The sequence below is a fragment of the Delphinus delphis genome, chromosome 2 (genome assembly GCF_949987515.2).
Source record: "Delphinus delphis chromosome 2, mDelDel1.2, whole genome shotgun sequence".
NCBI classification, from domain to species: Eukaryota; Metazoa; Chordata; class Mammalia; order Artiodactyla; family Delphinidae; genus Delphinus; species Delphinus delphis.
This window is the reverse complement of record NC_082684.1, coordinates 119456380-119477724: the sequence shown is the minus strand read 5'-3', so window position 1 is coordinate 119477724 and position 21345 is coordinate 119456380. Positions and strand designations below refer to the sequence as shown.

At 47.4% G+C, this 21345-nt stretch overlaps 1 protein-coding gene across 1 annotated transcript in view; it reads left to right on the top strand.

The window, feature by feature from the left end:
- The window catches only part of ADAMTS17 (ADAM metallopeptidase with thrombospondin type 1 motif 17), a 346470-nt gene that overhangs the window by 238929 nt on the left and 86196 nt on the right, over nt 1-21345 (top strand). Inside the window, exons 14-15 of the mRNA XM_060003651.1 lie at nt 889-1016; nt 12699-12819. Of these exons, the coding sequence (XP_059859634.1) occupies nt 889-1016; nt 12699-12819 (249 nt within the window). The remainder of the gene's footprint in view (nt 1-888; nt 1017-12698; nt 12820-21345) is intronic.

Below are 21345 nucleotides of genomic sequence, written 5' to 3'. Positions count from 1 at the left end.
GCCTTATAAGAAATCCCCTTGTATATGGGAGTTGCTCAAACAATTATAGGATGGTAGGATTTGAGGGCTTTAATGGAGGAGTGTGCAAAGTGCAAATAAAGAGTCCAAGTCAGAGGTGGCATGAGAAGAGAGAACTCTGGAGTGGAAGTTTCTGGGGTGCCAGGAATCTTCCAGAAAGCTAAGTGCAGGGAGGGATTTCCAGGCAGAGGGAACAATCTAGGCAAAGGCGTGAGATCTTGGCATGTTCTGGGAGCTCACTTCGTTCCAGCAGCAGCAGAAACCAGGGTTTCCATCCTGCCTGGGGACATGGCTCTTACAAGTTGTCCTAGAGGATTCTGTGTCCCCTTTCTCTTCCTTATTCCTGCTCCGTTTCTTCCAGGGCCTTCTTACCACATACCACAGCCCTGCAGCTTTTATCCAGAGGCTGGGGAGCACTAAAGCGTTAGCAAAAGCCACTGCCATGGAGACACCCCTGGGCCTGCTCCCCTCACTGGGAGGCCTTCTTGTTCGCCTCCTCCCCCTTTCCCACCCCAGGCTCACCCTTCATACATAGTCAACTTGCTTAGAGGTTAGCACACCACAAAATGTTTGTTCTGCCTGGTATTTTTAATACCTTAAGGAAAAAGAAATACTGTGTCTTTGCAAAGGATAAAGAGAACAAGGTACAGAAAAGCCCACAGTGCCCTCACCTCTATGTCATTCACCTGATTTCTCCATTTTCTGTTTCACGCGTTCCAAGGGCTGGGTGCAACATGTGCCATGTAACTGTGACCTTGATCCCATGCCGACTTCTCGTCTCTTGGGCTGGCCTGTCGCTCATGTGCATCTGCACCCTGCATGGCCCCCAAACCCCATCCCACGTCAACGTCCACCCCTTTCCCTCCTTAGATAAGCCGTGTGAACTCTACTGCTCGCCCCTCGGGAAGGAGTCCCCGCTGCTGGTGGCCGACAGGGTCCTGGACGGCACGCCTTGCGGGCCCTACGAGACCGACCTCTGTGTGCACGGCAGGTGCCAGGTGACGTGTTTTCCTTGTGTCCTTGGCAGGGCTTTGGAGGGGAGGCTCCCTCCAGAGGGGCTCAGGGTGGCGGGGGCCTGGGTGAGGAATTGCATTGGTGGTGCTGCCACCTGCAGCCTGGCACCCCTTCCTCCCTCAGCAGTGACTGAGCATGAGGCCCAAGTGCAGGCCACCCAAGAGTTGAGGTGCTGCAAGAGTAGTGGCAACATGGGTCATCTCAAAAAATTTGGAGTAACTTTAGACATCATGACAAAGGGAAGAGCAGATAGACTACTAGGTGGGACTGGAAGATGTATACGAACATACGTTTTTGGACAAGCTGTGCTTGTTTAGCTATAAAAGATATAGTAAAACTGAGCAGATGCCTTCACAGGTGGTACCTGGGGATGTGACTGTGCTTGGCTTTTGGGGACTGCTCCACCCATTGGAATATAATCCCCAAACCCATCCTGATGTTGGATGTCTGTGATTCATTAGCGTGATGAAAGATGTCATTTAAGAATACAAAAAGAGAAAGGAGGGAGGGAGGGTGTCCGACCATTTCAACCCTAGTGGATTTTTTTCCCAGCAAAGTCCAAACTAGTCTAAGACTAGGATTTTTCAGGGAAAAACTTGACAGTATCCAGACTCCTTTGGCACTGCCTGGCTTTGTTATCAAATACGAATATGTAGGGGTGATAGACACTTGGTGCCCCAGAGTCTTGGCCAGGCATCCTCCCAGGGAAGGAGGGGCGACAGGCCCTCAGGGCTGCTGCATTGTAGCAAAGAATGGGCAGAGCCTCTGGCGGAGATGTGAACAATGATCTTATCATTATCATTGAAAGAAAAATGGCTGATGGTTCTGGTTCTTTGGTAAACCTGCTAGCAAGCCAAGTGCAAGATCTGTTTCTGTCCTAAATTATACACTTGCATGGGCCATGGTGCAGCCCAATGACGTATGTTCCTTTAGCAAACATTTCCCAAGTTAAAAGCACTTGTATTCTTTAGAGCAGCACCAGCTGAGCCACCTCCAGCCTCTCACCAGCATCTTCTGCAGTGTTCTTATCAATGTGGAAACATTTCTAAGAATCCTGAAATTTTCTGGCCAGTGCGGTCCACGTTAAGTGGCCAGACATGATTTCAGCTCTAAGCGATCAGTGCCAGTGTGCCCCTTCCATGACTTTGGTTCTAACTGCAGCCTTTTCAATTAGGGAATCTCCCCCATACCATGACAGTGAAACTCTCAGTCCTTTAGTGAGTACAGCAGGGTTTTTGAGATGCCACTCAAGATATTTCAATATCCTTAAGTGTGCAGTCATCAGGGCACCATCAAACCAGAGCCTGCCCTGCACTTGGGTGTGACACGAATGACATGTGTACCCTCGCCTTCCCATTCCCACCCGCATCCCATTCCACCCCCTAGTCCATCTCAAATGCCTCTACCACCATCTTCATCATTTGCATTTACTCATCCTGCGCTGAGACTTAGTGCTAACCAAACACGACCCCTCAAGGCAGGGGGCTCTAGAGCACGGCGGCGCAGACGGTGGCCCCTTTCACAGTGCTGTACAGCAGGTGGGGCTCACGCTCCTTAGAGCCTCACCCTGACAATGGGGAGACAGCTGCCTGCCAGTTCTTGGAAGTACCATCTCCTGTACCTGGAAGCATCCCAGAGACCCACTGCCTCCAGGCTGCCCACCAGTCCTAGCAAAAGGACCACTGTCCTGGGATATGGCAGCACACCTGCCAGCAAGCACCTCATGAGAGAAACAACTTGCTTTCTGAAGGAAGTTAAAAATCCCATCTGTAATTTTTCTAAGAGTGCTCATTCTTCAGAGAGAATCTATGAAGGTTAACTTTAGCCCAAGGTTAACTCAATTCTCACAAAAATCCAAATTAGTAAAGTCAGAGTTAATGAAGTTTTATAATAACATTGAGCATATTTAAATAAGACTAAGAAATTAAGTACAAATACAGTATTTATGCCTAGTTACAGTGATTGCCAAAGTGGAAAGTTCTGGATTTCTGTGGTCCTTGTGGATGAGTAAGGCAAGGAATATTGGTTAAAGAGAAGAAGAGTAATAGTAATAAAAAGATATCTCAGGGGTTTTGTGAGCAGAGGGTCTGTACCTATTCATCAATGTCGTTATCTATCCATTATCATAGTGGATAAAAGGTAGAAATCATCCAAATTTTATGTAAGACAGCACTTCCAGAAATGTTGCCATGGTTTACTTGCTAGCTTTTCCCACTGTTCCTTTAGCTATAAATTTTGCTATTTTGGGGTAGCAGAAGGAGTTCTGGGAAATTCTGAGAAACATGGTGACTAGTTGGTGGGGAATGGCAGGGACGAGAGGCTCCAAAATGGCATTTTGAGAAGATTCCACTAAGCTCCAAATAGCAGGCTGATTCAAACCATAACATGAAACACGAAAATACCATTTTACTCTGTTTCATGAGGACTGAGTTAAGTTTCATTTCAGTGAGTCACAAATTACTTAACATGCTGAAATGAAACTTAACAGCGCTCATAAAAGTGGGAGTGAGTTGGGGGAAGAAACACAAACATTGTCTATTTTTCAGCAAGTCCCTATAAATCAGGAGTCCCATCATTAATGATTCCTACTGTTGGCCTCCAGAAGCAAGGAAATCAAGTTAATACGCCTCTAATGTGCAACTTGCCTCAAAGCTGCTGACCGGCAGTGGGTGAGTCAAATGGATGGACATGTCTGCATGGACCTGGGACCAGATATGCTTGGCTTTTCTTTAAGGCCTCATCAGCTAACGTACACTGGCAGCCAATGTACTCCGATTACAGTCACATTTCCTTGGGACCCTAACTTGTGTACATATCCCTGGCTTGATGAACACCAAAACAAAACACCTTCAGGGCCTATAAGCTTATTCAGTGGAGAGATTGTGTCTGATTGTCTGTGTTCTCCAAGGGGCTGGCTTAAAGGACAGACAGCCTCTGATTGCATTTTGCAATCAGAAAAAAAGAGTGGGTGGGTCCTCTGCTCTTAGGACTTCAGCGATTCTGGAATCTGGAGCTTATTTCAATGGACCATTTTCATTGCCCAGAATTTATTGGCCTCTTATTTTGTGGTCTATTAGGCAAATGGAATTACTGCTAGAATCTAGGAGAATTATAAGAGGTTCTGGCCTCAAGAGTCCCCCTGTGTGAAAAGGGGTAACAAGCATGCAGGAATCTGTACCGGGTGTTTATGCATGCATGGGCCTTTCAACAGTGCTGAAACTTTATCCACAGCAGTGCTTAAAACTCTGAAGTCATTCCCTGTATCCCTTTTATCTGATTAACCTCCCATAGCAACTTCTGGATTAAGCCAGCAGACTGAGCCACATGTTCACCCCTCTTCCATCCCAGTACTCCACTAATCCAGTGATTAAGGCAGCATAGCACAAACCATGGTGGTGAAGAGAAGCAGAGGCCACCCTTTGACAAAAGGGCAGAAGTGGATGGAAGTTTCACTGAAGAAACAGAGGCCAAAACTGGAACAGATGGAGAGTCACAACCAGAATGAAAGCAAGATGCTTGAGGAAGTCTAGTACTTGGGAATGGAGTGGGAGGGAGGAGTTGGCTGAAAATAATGAGTTACCATTGCTGACCATGCCCAGCCTGGCACTGGGAGCTTGACGGGCTGTTAGGAAGTTATCTTCAGGCTCTTTTCCGAAGTTGTGTGATAAGCTGTTCAGGGACAGCTGAAGCAGGGGAGGGACCCTAGTATTCTAGCATAGCGCCCACCCTCTGGGACTGGGGGCAGAGCCCAGCTTCCCTCCCGCCAGTCCCGAATGGAAGACTGCCACCCTCACATCTGGAGTTCCATCAGTTGGCCCTTCTGTGCCTCATTCTCAAATACGAGTGGTCAACCAGAGATCATCAGCTCTCTGAAGAAAACCAGCAGCAGGAATGAGAAAGACCAAGAAAAACAAACAGGAAAACTGACCCTGGCAGAAAATTGAGATAATTACTGAATTCTGTATGCAGCCAAATGATCAACCAAGCATGCAGGCAAAATAAAGTAATTTTGAGACATGGAAGAACTCAGAAATTTTATTTCCCATGCATCCATTCTGAAGAAATGACATGTAGTTTAGCAAGACAAGGGTGAAGTCCGGAATGAGGAAGACGAGCCCAGCAGGACTTGGTGGAGCTGACCCAGGAGCCCAGACAATGCTGGGATGGGGGCTGCATCGCTGGCTGAAAGTAGCAATTAAATTTAAAACAAGAAGTCAGTGGTGTCCCTCTAACAGCAGAGAGAGAGTGAGGCAGTAGTTGGAAGATAGCTATTAAGTTGAAGAAAGGAAGTGCTTCTCCTCTCAGCCAGAAAAATAAACACAAACAAGACCATCGAAACCTGTGTGAGGAAGTCCCAGTTCAAAAATGAGAAAGTTAAACTGCGCTGTTGTGGGAGGGGTGACTCTGCTGTCAGGCTGGGGGTGCAGAGGGCCTGGTTTGAAAACCAGAGTCTCCTATTCCCAGTTTGGCCCAGGGCCCAGCTTGATGAGAGGTCAGCATTTTTATGTGTTTATTGAACACATATTCTGTGCTCAGCACCATGCTGGCCACTGTATCTGGGTTAAGGACAAGAGTACAGAGGATTATAAGACACTGTCCTCCACATGCTTATGGTGTGTCTGTCGGAAAGATGAGACTGACTCGTGAAACCCTAACAACCACAGGTGAAGGTGTGATTGAGAGCCAGTGAGGGACTGGGTTTAGACAGAGCAGAAAGAACATTCCATGTGCTGGACGCTGAAAGGTGCTCTGGGCATGCAGTGCTCAGCAGGACCAAGAGGGTTCCTGTCCCCATGCACCGTACAGACAAGAAACATGTAAACTCACAGACCTGGTCATTCCTGGGACTGGCCCGTGTGAGGACGAAACAGTGTCGTAGACAGTGGGCTGCGAGTGGTGCAGCAGGGCCCTCCGAGGAGACAGAGCCAGCCCAGCGGAGACATGGCAGGGGGGACACTCCCAGCAGAAGGCAGCAGGGGCGAGGCTGGCACATTCCAGAAACAGTGGAGGGCAGGGGGCAGAGGCTCCAGGCAAGGCCTGGGCCGGGCAGGGCTGGGCAGGCTGTGGCTGGAATCTGGGTTTATTCTGACTGTGGGTGTGATGGAGCTCGCGGGAGCTGGAGGTGGTTGGACTCAGTGTGCACTTGGAGAAGGAGGGAGGAAAGCTGGGGGACTGAGCGGTTGGGATGAGATCGGGGAGGGTCCCAGGTTCCTAAGTGCAGGCATACTTGATAGGCAGTGGGGTCCACAGCCATGACCAGGTGAAGATCAATCTGGCAGCAGCGCGGAGAAAACCAGTGTGATAAGTCATTTGCTGAGTAATGAGAGGGTCTAAACTGGGCAGTGGCCATGAGCACAGAGAAGAAATAGACACTAGAGAGGTTTCAGGGGACAAAGCCACGAGGCCGGCACCTAAGTGAGTATATCAAGAAGAGGGGTCGGAAATGGCCTGGAGGCCTCAGGCTTAGGGCCGGGAAGGCAGCCATGTCTGTCAGCTCCAGGAGGGCAGCAAGAAGCATCCAACAGTAGAACTGAGAAGTCAGGAGCCAGCAGCTTTAGAGGAAGAGCCGGTGTTTCAGTGTGGCCCCATTGAGGTCAGTGTCCTGGCCAGAGAGTCTAGGGGTATTGTCAGCAGACCGGCCCTCTGTGAGCCTGGGTGGGAGGGCGAGTGTGAGGTTTAAGAGCCGTCTGCATGTGAGTGATTGTTGCAGCTTAAGGAGAAGGTGACATTACCAAGAAAAATCAGAAGCAGAAGGGGCACGAGAGCTGCCCGCTTTCGGAGAGAGGCGGGGGGGGCAGAACTGTCCAAGGGATCAGTAGAGAATCACACAAGAGACGGCTCGGATGCCCGCTCCCTTCTCGGCCTCTGTTTTAGCGTCTTTATTCCAGGTTAGGCATGTAACAGGAGTCCAGTAACCGTGCTTTGGGTGAATGAATGTATGCACAGCCACAGATGGGGTATCATCAGATGCTACAGAGTGACAGGTCAAAGATGAGGATGGAGAAATGGTCACTGGATGTGGTGACCAGGAGGTTATCTGCCACTGGTGATGGCCCATCGAGCAGCGGCAGGATTCTGGGGGCAGAATCCAGGTTTCAAATCACTAAAGATGGATATTCTTCACTTCTGTCCTGTTCATGGTCCATCCCTCCCCCTCCTCCAGAACATAGTTCTGAGCACTAATGCTTTTCTAGTCTTTTTGCATGTTTCACAGGAACTGTCTCTACCAAAAGAACTTGTGCTTTTCCTGCCAGGTCCCTACCATCCTGAGCCTTTGATTAATTATTCTCCAGACAGTGTCCTCCCCTTGGTGTCACACACACTCTGACTTCAGCAGAGCAGGGCTCTGACCAACAGATGCTGAGTAGGAACTGCTTTGGAAGCTCAGAAATGGGTAGCAGGAATTCCTAGTGTATGTAGAAAAGTGACCGCCGGGGATCACCAAGATAACATGGGAAGATTCAAGAGTTTATTGTTTGGAGTTTCCTTTAATTTTGTCTTCTTGTCCTCTGGAACACCAAGCCTCATAAATACAGACATTAAATCTCCTCTAACATTCAGTATTTTGGGGGAAAAAAAGAATCCCAGCCCCTTCCAAGAATATCGTATGTTGCTGGCACTACTGCGTAGCAAAGGGAGAAAATGCCACTGCTGGCAGATTAGTTTGGCTCTTGCCCCTTGGTTCTCAGATTTGCTGCTGTTCAGACACAGACCTCCCTGTGTGCTCTCCCTTTAAATTCATCTTGGCATCTAATACCAGGCAGAGAGCAGAGCACACAAAATTGTCCCAGTCCCTGGGTGTCCCAGAGAATTAATATACAGGGTGACCCCGCAAGCATCCCTGTTTGCACCTGACCTAAGAAGCCCACTGGGACAGACCATGACCCGCTGCAGGTGGGGCTGCTTAACATCACGGGAGAGCCCACCTGCAGTGGGCCTTTGCACACAGCTCTCATGCATCACCCCCAAGAGGGACAGAGGTAAGATGCAGTCCTACCTATCAATACCTTCTCCTTCCCCTTTGCCTTTTTTGGAGGGGCAGGGATTCTGTGGCAGAAGAGGGATAGAGGACAATTATCTGTTGAGCCCTGGTCTGCTCAAATAGAGAGAGGGGAGGGGGCGTGTCCCCCAGCCCCTTAGAAGGAAGATGGCCTGTGAACAGTCTCCATCCATCCTGAAAGGGCCAACCTCTCACCAGGGCCTGAGTGGTGAGCCTGGGTTTCTTGAACCAGAGAAGAGGTAATTTTTACAACAACTCTCTGAGATTGAGGTTAATATTCTCATTTTTAGAATGGGGAAACTGAGGCTCATGTCCAAATCTGTAACGATCCTCAGGACACACATGGTGAACCTCAACTTTGAGCACAACATTGACGGAAGAGAAGCTGACTGCCCACCTGCCGGGTAACTTAGCCCTAGTCCAGAAGCCAGTTAGCTACAATCTTAAGTCATGTCTGAGGATACTTTTGTTCTGAGAAGTGAAATTTTAACAAAAGAAACTAGTTTTTAAAATAAAAAAAAATGCTGGGTAGGGAAAGAGGAGAAAATAGCAGAGGAGTTTCCCCCTGTATCCAGCCTTTGACAGTTTAACGCATAAGACGATGTGAATCCTGCAAATAAGGCTTTTGAAGGCTTCAGGTCTGGATCTCTGTTTCCTGGGTGGAGGAGACCTGTGAGTAGGAAGTTCTGAACAGCCCTTAAACCAGCGTTCAGGTGATCTGTAAGGCCCTCATTTGAAGGCATTTGGGGTTTTATAACTAGACGTTCTGTCATGATGGAGCTTCCCATAGATTGTTTACTTGACCTGAGCACCATTGTAAGAGGGCCCCAGTTCCTGGGAGCAGAGGGGCGTCAGCACTGTCCTCCACATCCCTCCAGGATACCTCAGCCCAGAACTGCTTTGACTCAGGGGTGACAGAGCTCCCAGTGGGAGCTCCATGCATGGGGCCTTTCCAGAGGGAGAAAGGACACTTCTTCAGGACACAGGGCTGGAGTCTCACAGCCGTGGCCATCTCCAGGAAGGTCTCTCTCTGAGTTCTAAACCTAGCCCAGTGGTCTCCCAGTAAGCCCTAGGCCTGCAGCATCACCTGGGAATTCAGCGGAAACACAAATCCTTGGGCCCCACCCAGCAATGTGTGACCTACCTAGGCCTTCAGGTGATTGCAGTGTGCTGGAGTTTAATAAGTGCCACCCTGCATGATCTGTGTTCCTGGGCCCAGGAGATTATCTGTCTGCCCTAGAAATTGACCACAGATGATCAAACCAGGAGATGTTATTCCCTTTAGCAAGTGCAGAGCAAGAATTGTGTGAAAGGGCGTACCATTTTAATAGACGAATTGTAAGCCCTCAAGACCTATCACCCCAGTGGAAAAATAAGCAGGTGGCTCATGTTTCGGAAAGGATCATGCAGCACCTCCTGAGAGAAATAGATGACAGTGGGCCCCTGGACTTACCTGTGAATAACCTGGACTCTAGGAACAGAGGCCAGGCTAGCTTCTTGCAGGCCAAGTGTGCCCAAGTGTCACAAGGCAGCAGCGCACTCCGGCAGTCCCGCAGATATCAAGGCCTTGCTGGGCTCCTAACTGATGGTGACCTCATCCCCGAAAAAAAGGAAATCAATTCCAAACATTGCATGTACTTAAACTTTAGATCCCATGAGGTCTATCCCAGTGCCAGTTGGGGCCTTGCTACTGAGCAAGCGTGTACATGTTCTTTGTATTATGTTTTAGGAGCGATGGTGAGAATCACAGTGAGGGGAGACAGTTGCCCCCCTGACCTGCCTCTGCTTGTCTGGAGCAACATCCCGAGGACACCTAATGCTGGTCTGGCTGTGCAGGGGCTTTATAAGCACTCACTTAAGCTACTGCCCTTCCTCACTATCACTTTTCTCTTTCCCACCAAGATCCTTCTTTCAGGGGACTCTTTGGAGGGAAAGCGGTTTGCTCATCTAGGAAAATGTGTGCTCTCCTGCTAAAGGCCCTTCCTCCCAGTGAGTCCCTTGTCGCGCTGCTCCCTGAAGCACCTCCCATGCCTGTCCTTCCTGCATTCAGGTGAATTCTTGGTCTGGCAGATTTCAAATGCAAACTGTGCCTCCTAGCCATGATCTCTTAGCCAGACAACAGGTAGCCTTTTGAAATTCTAGCGTGGATTCTCCCCTCACATTTCCTTTCCCCAAAGGTAGTGTTTCTGGTGTTCTTTTAGCTTCTCTATTCTGAACGTTTCCAAATTCTCACAAAGCCAGCATACTTTGGGGAGAGGCCTTACTTTGTCCAGAAGGCCTCCCCAGGCTGAGGAGAGTCAGGGGAGATATCCAGCCAGCCTGGAGCTGGGAGGCAGGAGGTGGGGGACTGTTCCTGGCCCTGCCAGTCACTTGCTATGTGGCCCCAGATTTGTCAGATGTCATCGCTGGGCTTGGGGGAAGCTGTCTAGAACAAGTGGGTTGTTCACTTAGAGCATCTAGAAAACTTTTATCAAGAAACCCTGACTAAGGTATCGGATGCTACCTGCTCAAGTCAGAGACCCACTATTGCTGGGCAGGAGTGTGATTAAAAAATAATAAAAAGCCAGTGAGAGAGAAGTCTAGAGCTGAGAGTGCCTGGGAGATGGGGAAGCCACGTGGGGACAGGTCAGGGTGACACGAAAGCGGCCAAGGTACAGGGGTTGGCTCTATGGGTGTTAGCCCTGTGGCAGCACTAGAAACAGGCTGGGGACTGGGACGTTGGGCTCTGGGACATGAGGAGACACGAAGATGGGCAGCACACATGTGGCCACACAGACGTGGCCCCAGGGCATTTGCTGAGCATGCTGGCTGAGCAAAATTTCAGATCTTGGCTGCCTTGTATTCTTAGCACCTGTAATTTTACATTAAGCATCTTCATAGCAATCAGCCAGCAGTCCAGATCGTGAACTTAGCCAGCTCCTGCCACATGATCCAAGTTCAAGGTACCCTGTGGCAGCCTCCAGGTCGCATTGGTGGTCTGCCCTGGCAAGGTGTGACAGTCAATGCCAGTTACCATCGGGTCTCCATGTGTCACTAAATCACCCGTACGTCCACTCTCTCCTTTTGCTCATTGCCTGGCCTCTAGCTGCTAAAGCCCCCGATCTTGCCCTTTACCTGTTTTTATACTAACTTTGAACACGTTTGAGCTTCTTTTTTTTTTTAAATGCTGCCCTTTTTCAGTTTTCATAATGGTCATTTTGGGACCACATTTGCTCTGCACTTAGCATATCTTCAAGTCTTCACTGAAATATATTCAGTGATGCTATCAATTTTGTACACACGATAGTAATTTCTCATTAATTCTTTCCCAAAGAAACAAAAGGATCCAAGGGTGAGACTTCAGGACCGTTGACTATGAAGAACACTCACTTGCTCTTCGTGTAGCATTCCGCGGTGCCAGGGTTCTCCAAGTGTGGTCCCGGCCAGCAACAGCAGCATCACCTGGGAACTTCATAGAAATACAGATTCTCAGGCCCACCCAGCCCTGCTGGATCAGAAACTCTAGGGATGGATCCCGCATCAGTGTTTTCACAGCCCTCCTGGTGAGGCGGATGCACGTTTATGTTGAAGAAGCACTGCCTTTATGAAGCAGAGGGTTCAGTTGGTGAGCCATGGGGCCAAGCCTTTGCCTCCAGGAGGTCTGCTGTTCAGCCGGCTCTGCCCTGTGCCCTGCCCCGGTTGGAGTGGGGTGTAAGGAGGGAGGAAAGAGCACAATCACCTTGGCCTGGGTTATCTGGCTGTAGAACCCTCCACAGCTTGAGGCACCAGTACCTAGTGCAGGGTACAGGGCAGTGGGGAAGACCCAGTTCTTGTTCTGGAATTCTTCACTTTAGGGGAGAAATGTGGAGAGGCATTTTAGCAATTTAGCTTGCAAATAATTAAACACACCAGTGTTTACCATAACATAAACTTAGGTATGTTATTTTGCAGACCACAAAAGTCTCGTGCATTTTTTTTTTTTTAAGGAAAAACAGGAGTTCACAACCTTTTCCCACTTTTTATGAACTGATGTGGGCTGTGCTGCCCGGAGCCACCCAGGGTCAGGGCGACCCTCCTCTGCCCTCAGACAGGCCTCGTTGAAAAAATCTGAGCAGCAGGGTATCTTCTTGGGCTAAATCCCCCTAACTGAGAACTAGGGTGCTCATTCCCAGCCATGCCTGAGTGAGCTCTGGGCTTCCCGACCTCAGCAGAAAAGTCACTGTGGTCTCTGCTGTGTCTTCTGAGACTGTTGGCTGTTCCAACTGAGATAGAACCAAGGACCCACGCAGCTCCAGGGGGATCTTGGATTGTGTGAAATTATGGCCACAACAGAAGTGTGGGAGCCGGCTTCCCTCCCTCCCCTCAGCCCCGCCTCAGGCAGCTCTGGAAGGGACCGGCTCAGGCCTCAGTGTGAGTTCTGGGCACTTGGGCCTTCGCAGGCCTCTCCTCCATAACAAATACTAAAACCTGTATTTGATGACTCTGGGTGTAAAGACAAATATAATACTAGTTGGATCGTATTCTTTTTTCTCTTCTGATTTTAAGATAAATTAAAACATTTGCTTGGGCCTCTGGAGGTATCATGGGCCCCCATGCGCCAGCCTGCTGGGCCTCATGGAGAAGTCAGCCCTGCAGGGTGTGTCTCTGAGTCCTATACCCAGAATAACCCAGCGCTCTGCTTATTTAGAAAATCGGCTGTGATGGAATCATTGGGTCTGCGGCCAAAGAAGACCGGTGTGGGGTCTGCAGCGGGGACGGCAAGACCTGCCGCGTGGTGAAGGGTGACTTCAGCCACTCTCGGGGCACAGGTGAGCTCAGGGCCCGAGGAAAGGTGGCCTGGGCCACGCCTGGTGGACGGGTGAGTGTGGGCCCCAAGGTGTTGCTGCAGCTACTGGGCCTCCTACAAGTGTGGTATATTTTATTGCCCCAAAGCCAATCTTATTGTATATTATGTTACCCAAAAGCCAACGATCACATGCCTTCCCTGCATCTCACGTTTAAGGAGTAATTAATAGTAGATAGGGCACCCAGCACCACAGTCTTAGGATTTCTGAAAGGCAGAGAAGGACATTTTAGCCAGAATGACATCTTTAGGTTCCTAGACATGAACAGTCTGCCTGTGGCCCTCCGGGTTCGGCCCCGAGGTCCATTCTCACACAGTAGCGGCCCTGTCCCACCAGCCCCGCCCCTCAGCATGTGCCAGCCCCTCGTCTGTCCGGCACACAGAGGCGGTGATGAAGACACTTTGCCACATCATTTTTACCTACGGATGGAAGAGGTTTTCTCTGTTTCTGAGTTTTCTGTCAGTAAGAGTAGAATAGCGTTTACACAGATCCCTAAAACGTGCGTGAAGCCTCATGTTCCGGGACGTCTGCGATGCATCCACCGGCTGAGGCTGCAGAGTCGCTGCATCTCCCGTGTCCCAGATGCAGACCTTCTCCAACTCTGGGCGTGGAGAGATCGGCAGGGTTCAGCTGATGGCCCTCACAGTCTTTCCACTGGAACCATCCTCACAGCTGTGGGCTGCTTCGCCCAGAGGTGGGAGAGCATTTCTGATTTCCCGTCCTGGTGGCCACCAACTTATGATGTACAGGGAAGTACCTGCTTGATACTCAGTGAGGGGAGCGTGAGGCGGGCAAGTCACCCAGAGGGCGAGTGTCCCCTCACCCGACGTCACCAAGAGTGACATCACCAAGATAACTTCTTGAGTGGAGCTGAGCTGAAAAGCTTCTGTTCTAATTCCCACAACTGCTTTGAAGAGAAGTGTTTCAGTCCAGTTCCACCCAACAAGGGGATAGAATCACAGTTGTTCCTCCCTGTCCCACAGAGTGGGCCTCTAGGAAAGGCAGAGAGGAGAAGCCTGTGCACGTCCCCCTTTTCTCTATTTGGACAGAAGACCTGGTCTGGAGGAAACTTCCTTCTAGATACTTTGGAAAGGGCGGCCTGTTGCACAGATGCTTTGCAGGATCCTGTGAAAGCAAAACTAGGGGCAAATGCAAATACAAAATGACATTAAAAATTACACTTCGGGCCCCGTAAGGGCTGGTTTCAGGACTTAAAGATAGGTGCCCAGGCTGTGGAACAGGAAGCTTGAGTGAGAACCTGTGCCTGCTGCCCGGCTCCCGAGGAAAGCTAAAGGAGCTGACGTTGGAACAAGTCGGTGTGGGGGAGGTGCCCTCCAAAGCTGCACCATGCAGGACAGTAGCCACAGGCCACTGGCATTGATTCAAATTTTAAATATAATTAGTTAAAATTAAACAAACTTAAAACTTCAGCCACCAGTCCCGCTAGCCATATTTCAAGTGCCCCGTTGCCACATGTGACTGGGGGTCCCATGTTGGATGATGCAGAGAGAGAACTCTTCCTTACAGCAAGTTCTCGTGGACAGCACTGCTCTGAACCTTTGGTAACGTCTGCTCTTTGTTTTGTCTGATGCTACTTTCTCTGTATGGACCCTAACTCCAGTTTGCCATGAGACTGACCTTGCCTGCTGCAACTGTGCAGCAAGGACAGTTATTAGGACCGAGACCTCAGCAGCTGGCAAGTGTTTACTATTGATTTTTTTTAAAAAGCAGCATTAGAACCTTTTATGTAAACTGAATGCTGTGCTGAGCTCTAATAAACTGGACTGACTACAATTGCTCCATTCTGTGGAAGGCAGGTCAAGCACAGCCATGCCCACTTCTGCCCCCTGGGCAATTCTGTAGAGCATTAAGGAAGGTTCCACCATACACCTGTGTAAACTTCCACTGTATGCCACATAGCAGACAACTTCGAGAGAACCCAGATCAGGGCAAAAGCATTCCCCCAGTGTCTAATCCATTTGTTGGCCTTTGATCTTGGCATGAACACATCCATTCCTCCGATCACAGCGATGTCCTTTTCCTCTGCTCTCTCACTTCTCCATCCCACCCTATTCCTGGCCCCAACCATACACAGAAGGGAGATGGGCGTGAATGTGCAGGCTTCCTCCTGGGGAGATCAGGCCTCTGGGGCTGTGGCAGCCAGTCCCCCATAGAATGGCAGATGCTGGAATCCTCCAGGGGGAGGTCCCCACCCTGACATGCAGCTTAGTGTTCCTTCACAAAAGCCTTAGCAAACCTTCAGAGAAAGATAAGCTCAGTTAGCTTCACCCACCTATAAAAGTTCTGTCCTTCTGAAGAGTTGCCAAATGTCACACCTTCATTTTGAAGTCTAAAGCTGTTTTCTCCAAATCCTTGTGGTTGGGGTCTGTGAGCATAAGCTTATGTCATTGTGGATGCTGTTTATTGAAGATGTCCGTGGAATGCTCGCTCACACGTGAATGAATCACTAGCTAACAAATTTCATCAAACACTAGCCTGTAACCCAGGTCTGGCATTCTGGAAGGCATGTACGAGAGATACTGCTCGTGCTCACCCAGGTGGCCATTCACCCAGTAAACATTCATTCAGCACTGCTGTATTTTCAGAGCAAGGTGTTGCAGAAATAAAAGTTAACTGTCACTGAGTTGGTCACAGTCAAGGGAGGTGCTCAGCGGGTGTGCTGTGGGTCCCCAAGTTCTGGTGGGGCTCCTCGCCCAGCCCTATGGGCAGATGACAATGGCCCCCAAGCCCTAAAGGACAAGTAGGAATTAACTGGCAGTGGGGGTGGGAGAAGGACATTTCAGGCTGAAAGAAAAACCCAGCTTAGAAACGGTATAAAGCGCCCGGGTCATGTAATATCTAGGTGACTCCAAGTGCAGCCGGATGGATTCAGAATCCTGTCAGTTTAGATAGGAAGGTAACTTTCATCTCTGCCCAGCTCGAAAGACTGGGAAGAGGAGGAATGCCTTATCACCCTGAGGGTGAATATCAAAGAAAATACCATACCAGAAAGATAAAGAGGAATCAAATGCAGGATTTGTGCCCAATTATATATGTGCCCTGACCCTTGCCTGAACTCTTCTGGGTCCTTAACCCAAGTACTTGAGCTGAGGACCCAGAGCAGACCCACACAGGGACAGTGTCCACGCCCCCAGGGTGTCCTTGAGAGGTCCCAGTGTAGCATCCTGAGTGAGGTTGTTTATTGCCCTCTGGCCTGTTGCCTCCCAACTTTGAACAGATGAGGTCCTGGGCCACTCATCTCTAGGAGGAATCAACCTGAATTGGCTATCATATTACTTTTCTGATGGATGGGCTTCAAAATGCCCAAGCCTTTGGCTGAGTTGAAATAGCCGAACTTTTTTAAATTTAGTAACTTGAAAGTTCTTGATAGGATGCTTTTGTTTCATTAAGATGTCATTTTCACATTATTTCATGCTGCTCTTTGACACTAGAAAGGTGACTGGTGTCCATGGACACTCAGTCCAGAACATACCTGGACTGAAGACCCCACCGAGAACTGTTGGCCATGATGCCCCATGGGCTCTGAATCCCTTTGCACTTTTTTCTCAAAGAGAACCTTCTCAAACAATCAATTCTTAAAAGGGAGAGTGACGTGATCTATCCCAATTGAATAGGGACAGATCCACATGTCACACGTTTGTTCAATAATTAGCTTTAGAACCTCTGCCTTGTGCCAAGTTCTGTGCTCCAGTCTTTAGGTATGGGGTGTGGAGGTTCCATGGGGAAATTTACCACTGTCTGATGGTGACACAGGACTCTTCTCTGCACTGACTACAGACTACAGTATCAGTTCCTGCAATGTGCATGTAAACCAATTACAATGTATTTCTTTTTCTTAGTCAAGAATAACCTTTGTACCAAGGTGTCCACGTGTGTGATGGCAAAGGCTGTTCCCAGGTGTTTCTCATGTAAGATGTTTGGCTATTCTGTGCAGAACTAGTGGTGACGTGCCTGGTGTGGGGCTTTTACCTCACTTACGTGCCTGAATGTTTGCTGAGTAGAGTCAGTGGGAGTGAGTCATGCATGAAGCCACGGATAAACACTGAGGCCATTTATCGCTCATGTGTAATTGATGTTTAAGACTGATTACCAAAAAGAAAAAATATAGAATAAAACCAACTTTAAGGCTGCGAAAGATAAAGAGTCATGGGATTAGGGGCCATACAGAAACACATGTTAGTGTGCCAGGGATACATCTTCATTCTCCTCAGCCCCACCTGACACTTCGGCAGAAAATGCTAAGATATGCCAGAGAATTTAGCCACAGATGATGCTTTCTTCCATAAGGAAGTTTCCATATTACAGGGTTGGGCTTCCCAAAGGGCAGAGAGCACTTGGTAAGACCCTCCTGGTCTTTGTGCTAGAGATAAAAACCATGGCCTTGCTTTGGCCCACCTGTGCTGACCTCACATTCTGAGAACTGAACCAGAATATTAGTCTAGACTCCTGGGCTTCCCAAATCCTTTTCCACTGAAATCAGAACAACCTTTAGGGATAAACATAAAGAAGTAATACTCTCATAAACAACTTTCGTAAAAAGAGAAAACTAGAAACTTATACAAATCCTCCAACAAGCATTTTTAAAGATTATTACCAGAAAAAAAAGAACTTTGATTTTTTTTTTTGTATGTGTTTGATACAACCTTTTGAAAGTGGCCCAGTCCTCATAGCCAGGATGTTACCTGTGTTCCATCATGGTACCTTACCAGCTCAATGGTTTTCTTCCAAGGAAAGTTATTGCTGCTGAACCTGAAACAAGGGAAAAATATGATCTAAATCATCTACTTGTGAAATTCAGACAAAAAGTATTTTGCAGGGAAATATAGCCTGATGATATTAATTTTTCAGAACATTTGAGGCAGGTTTAAGGTCAACATTACTTTGAAGTTCCTTCTGACTACTTGTCCTTATGGCAAAAATTACGTATTCTCCTAGAATAATGGCAACAGTATTGAATTTTATCCTTGGCTTCCTCATGACCCCAAATCGTGTCCCTCTAACTGGATTTCTCCTGCTTGATGGCAGAGACTAGAATGGAAAATCATTCCAAAGTTAGTCTTGCTATCTTACCTAAAGTATGACTCTATCTTGTGAATTCTTAGAGTAAAGCCCCCCTTTAATTATATTTCATGCCCAGTCAACATGGTGATGTCTGGCATCTGCATAGGGGGACATCTGGTATGAGGGATGACAAGGTGCTTTGGGACTTGGTGATAGGGCTCTTTCCCTTGCTGGTCACTCTTCACAACAACCTCAGAGTGGGCTCTGAGCTCTGGGTAGGGTAGGGGCCATCAGAAAGAGGACAGTGAGTGACAGATGGTTTCTTTGGCTTGAGGACAGAGGCCCCGCATTTCATTTCAGGGATATTCTCTTTCATTACTTCCCTCCATATCTTGAGCAGAGAGGCTCATCTTAGAAAGAAAGGTTAGCAGAGCCCAGGCACAACAATGACCTGACCCATTGTTCAGGGTTCACCTGAGGATGTGCCGCACCTGAGTTGTGTGTCTACCCTGAGCTCTTTACTGTTCATCTGCCTCTGCCCCAGAGGGTATATGAGAAAGGAGAGGAAACAGGTACATTTTCAGTGCTGCTACTTGTGCCAAATTTAAGCTTAAAAATAGGCATGATGAGCGTGCACTAGTTGCAGATGCCGCTTGCTGTGGAATGTGGAAAATTAACTAATTTGGACCCTGGCGATTATGTCTGTTGCCTTAGATTCTGCAGCCTGGTGACGCTAACACCAAGGTTTGTTAGTCACAAAATAGGAAAAGTCCTTGTAACAGCAGTAGCTCTCAGAGAATAATTCAGCTCCCCAAGCAGATCCTGTTCCCAGGTCAGTTTTGTGCTTTAAGTGGAGATTCCTCCAAAAAAGGTTTTAATCACCACTGAACTCAGACAATTTTGTCTTTGTTTTTGGTAATTCACAATCCTGTATGCCTGGAATCCAATAATTCTTCAAACTCCCCCAGAAGAAATGGATTTCTCTAAGAGAAATTTATGGTACAAAATCCAGTGCTGTGATTCTCAAAGATGTTTTTTTGTGGCCACCCTTTTTAAGTAGAGAAGCATTCCTGGAGCAAAAACTATTTTTAATCAAAAAACCTTGCCTCACACTATAAGGACAGTGGAGGGACTGTGTGGGCACGTTAGTGCTGCTGCTTCCTCTAAGTCAGAGGTGGTTGGAAGGGATCCCCTGGAGGAACACACTCCCATCTGGTTCAAGAAGTCGTCCTGCTTGGGAATCAGGATGGATCAGGGTACAAGAAGTAAACAACTCAAACCGGACTATGTTGCCACCTGTGAAGTCTTCAAGTAGAACATTTATTTGTAAGTGTCCGAGGCTGGATCTGTAGTAACAACACCAAAACATTTGCTATCAAGACTAAAGGACCCCGCTAAACTTTCCATGCAGAATGGCTGGTTGAACACAGGTGTTTATCTCCTTGGCTTCTCAAGATCACTTTAAAATGAATGAACAGGAACTTTTTTTTTTCCATTATCAAAGACCATTTAATTTTTAATTGAGATATGGTTGACATACAACATTATATTGGCTTCATATGTACAACATAATGATTTTATATTTGTATGTATTGTGAAATAATCACCCCAGTAAGTCTAGTTAACATCTTTCACCATACATAGTTACAGAATTCTTTGCTTGGCATGAGAACTTTTAAGATTTACTCTCTTAGCAACTTTCAAATATGCAACACTATTATTAACCACAGTTACCATGATGTACATTACATCCCATGAGTTATTTATTTTATAACTAAGTTTATACCTTTTGACTCCTTTCACCCATTTTGCCCACCCCCACCCCCTGAAACAGGAACTTTTTAAAAGATCTACGGAGAACAAGGACACCTCAAGTGGATGTTCATATGTGTTTGAATCAGAATAAATAGACTTGGTTTTGCTGTGGTAAACAAGCAAACAAACAAAACACAATGTAAATACCCCCCAAATCAGTGGCTTAACACAAAAGTTCATTTCTTGCTCACGCTGCATGTCCAGCATGGGTTGGCAGTAGGCTCTGCGTACCGTAACCACTCGTGGACCTGGGCTGACAGAGATTTTATTGTCCACACACTGCCACAGTCACCTTGGCAGGAAAGAGGGAACACGGCAAATCAGGTGCTGGTGCTCTTAAAGCTTCTATGTACACATCACTTTCACCCACATTTTCAGGGTCAAAGTAAGTTACATGGTCACACAATTTTAAGAGGGCAAGGAAATGCGTTCCTACCATGATTCCAGAGAGAGACCTGGAAATATTTGGTGGCCAGCATCATGACACATCACCTATAGCAAACTTTTCTGCATTCTGGTGTTTCGGTTGCCAACACATAAAACACTCCCTGCCACCTAACTGAAAGCCACTCCTGACCACCAGCAAACACCGCCCATATACAATAGTCCCTCCTTATCCCTGGGGGATAACTTCCAATATCCCCAGTGGATGACTGAAAGCATAGATAGTACGGAGCCCTATATATACTATGCTCTTTTCCTACAAATACATACCTGTGATAAAGTTTAATTTATAAATTAAGCACAGTAAGAGATTAACAATAATAATAAAATAGAACAATTATAACAATATACTGTAATAAAATGTATGTAAATGTGGTCTTTCTCTCTCTCAAAATATCTTATGGTACAAATTTAACGCCTTTTCCATCTTAACTAGGCACTTATCACGCACCATGGCCATAACTTGTGCGGTTTGAGGTGCAACAGCAAAACTAGCACAAGTTTCTTTTTCCTTCTTCACAATTTTATAAATGGGAGATTCGTTCTTACCATAGATCTTAGCAACCTCAGCATATAACTTTTTTTTCCTTTCTTTATTAAGTCTAGAACTTTCACCTTTTCACTTAAAGAAGCACTTTACAGCTTCTCTTTGGCACATCCGAGTTGCCAGCATCATTCCTCTGGCGCTTTGGGGCTGTTATTAAGTAAAATAGGGTCACTTGAACACAAGCCCTGTGATACCACAACAGTCAATCTGATAGCTGAGATGGCTACTAAGTGACTAACAGGCAGGATATGGTTGACAAAGGGATGATTCATGTTCTGGGCAGGACGGAGTGGGACTGTGTGGGATTTCATCACATTAGTAAAATGGCATGCAATTTTAAACTTATGAATTGTTTATTTCTGGAATTTTCCATTTAATATTTTTGGACTGTAGTTAACTACAGGTAACTAAATCCACAGAAAGCTAAACTGCAGATAAGGGGGCTACTGTATATAGAGACAACCCATCTGTGGCATCCTTCTTGAAAGAGTCTGCAACACAAATGGGAAAGACCAAGATAACTGAAAAGATGACCCATGGGAAAAGCAGGATAACTCAAATAATAGAAGTTCAAAATCTCTATTAACTATTCTTAGATTTGAGAAGTGAGTTTATGCATAAAACCAATACAGAATGTCATGAGAAGAAGCAATCAGAAAACA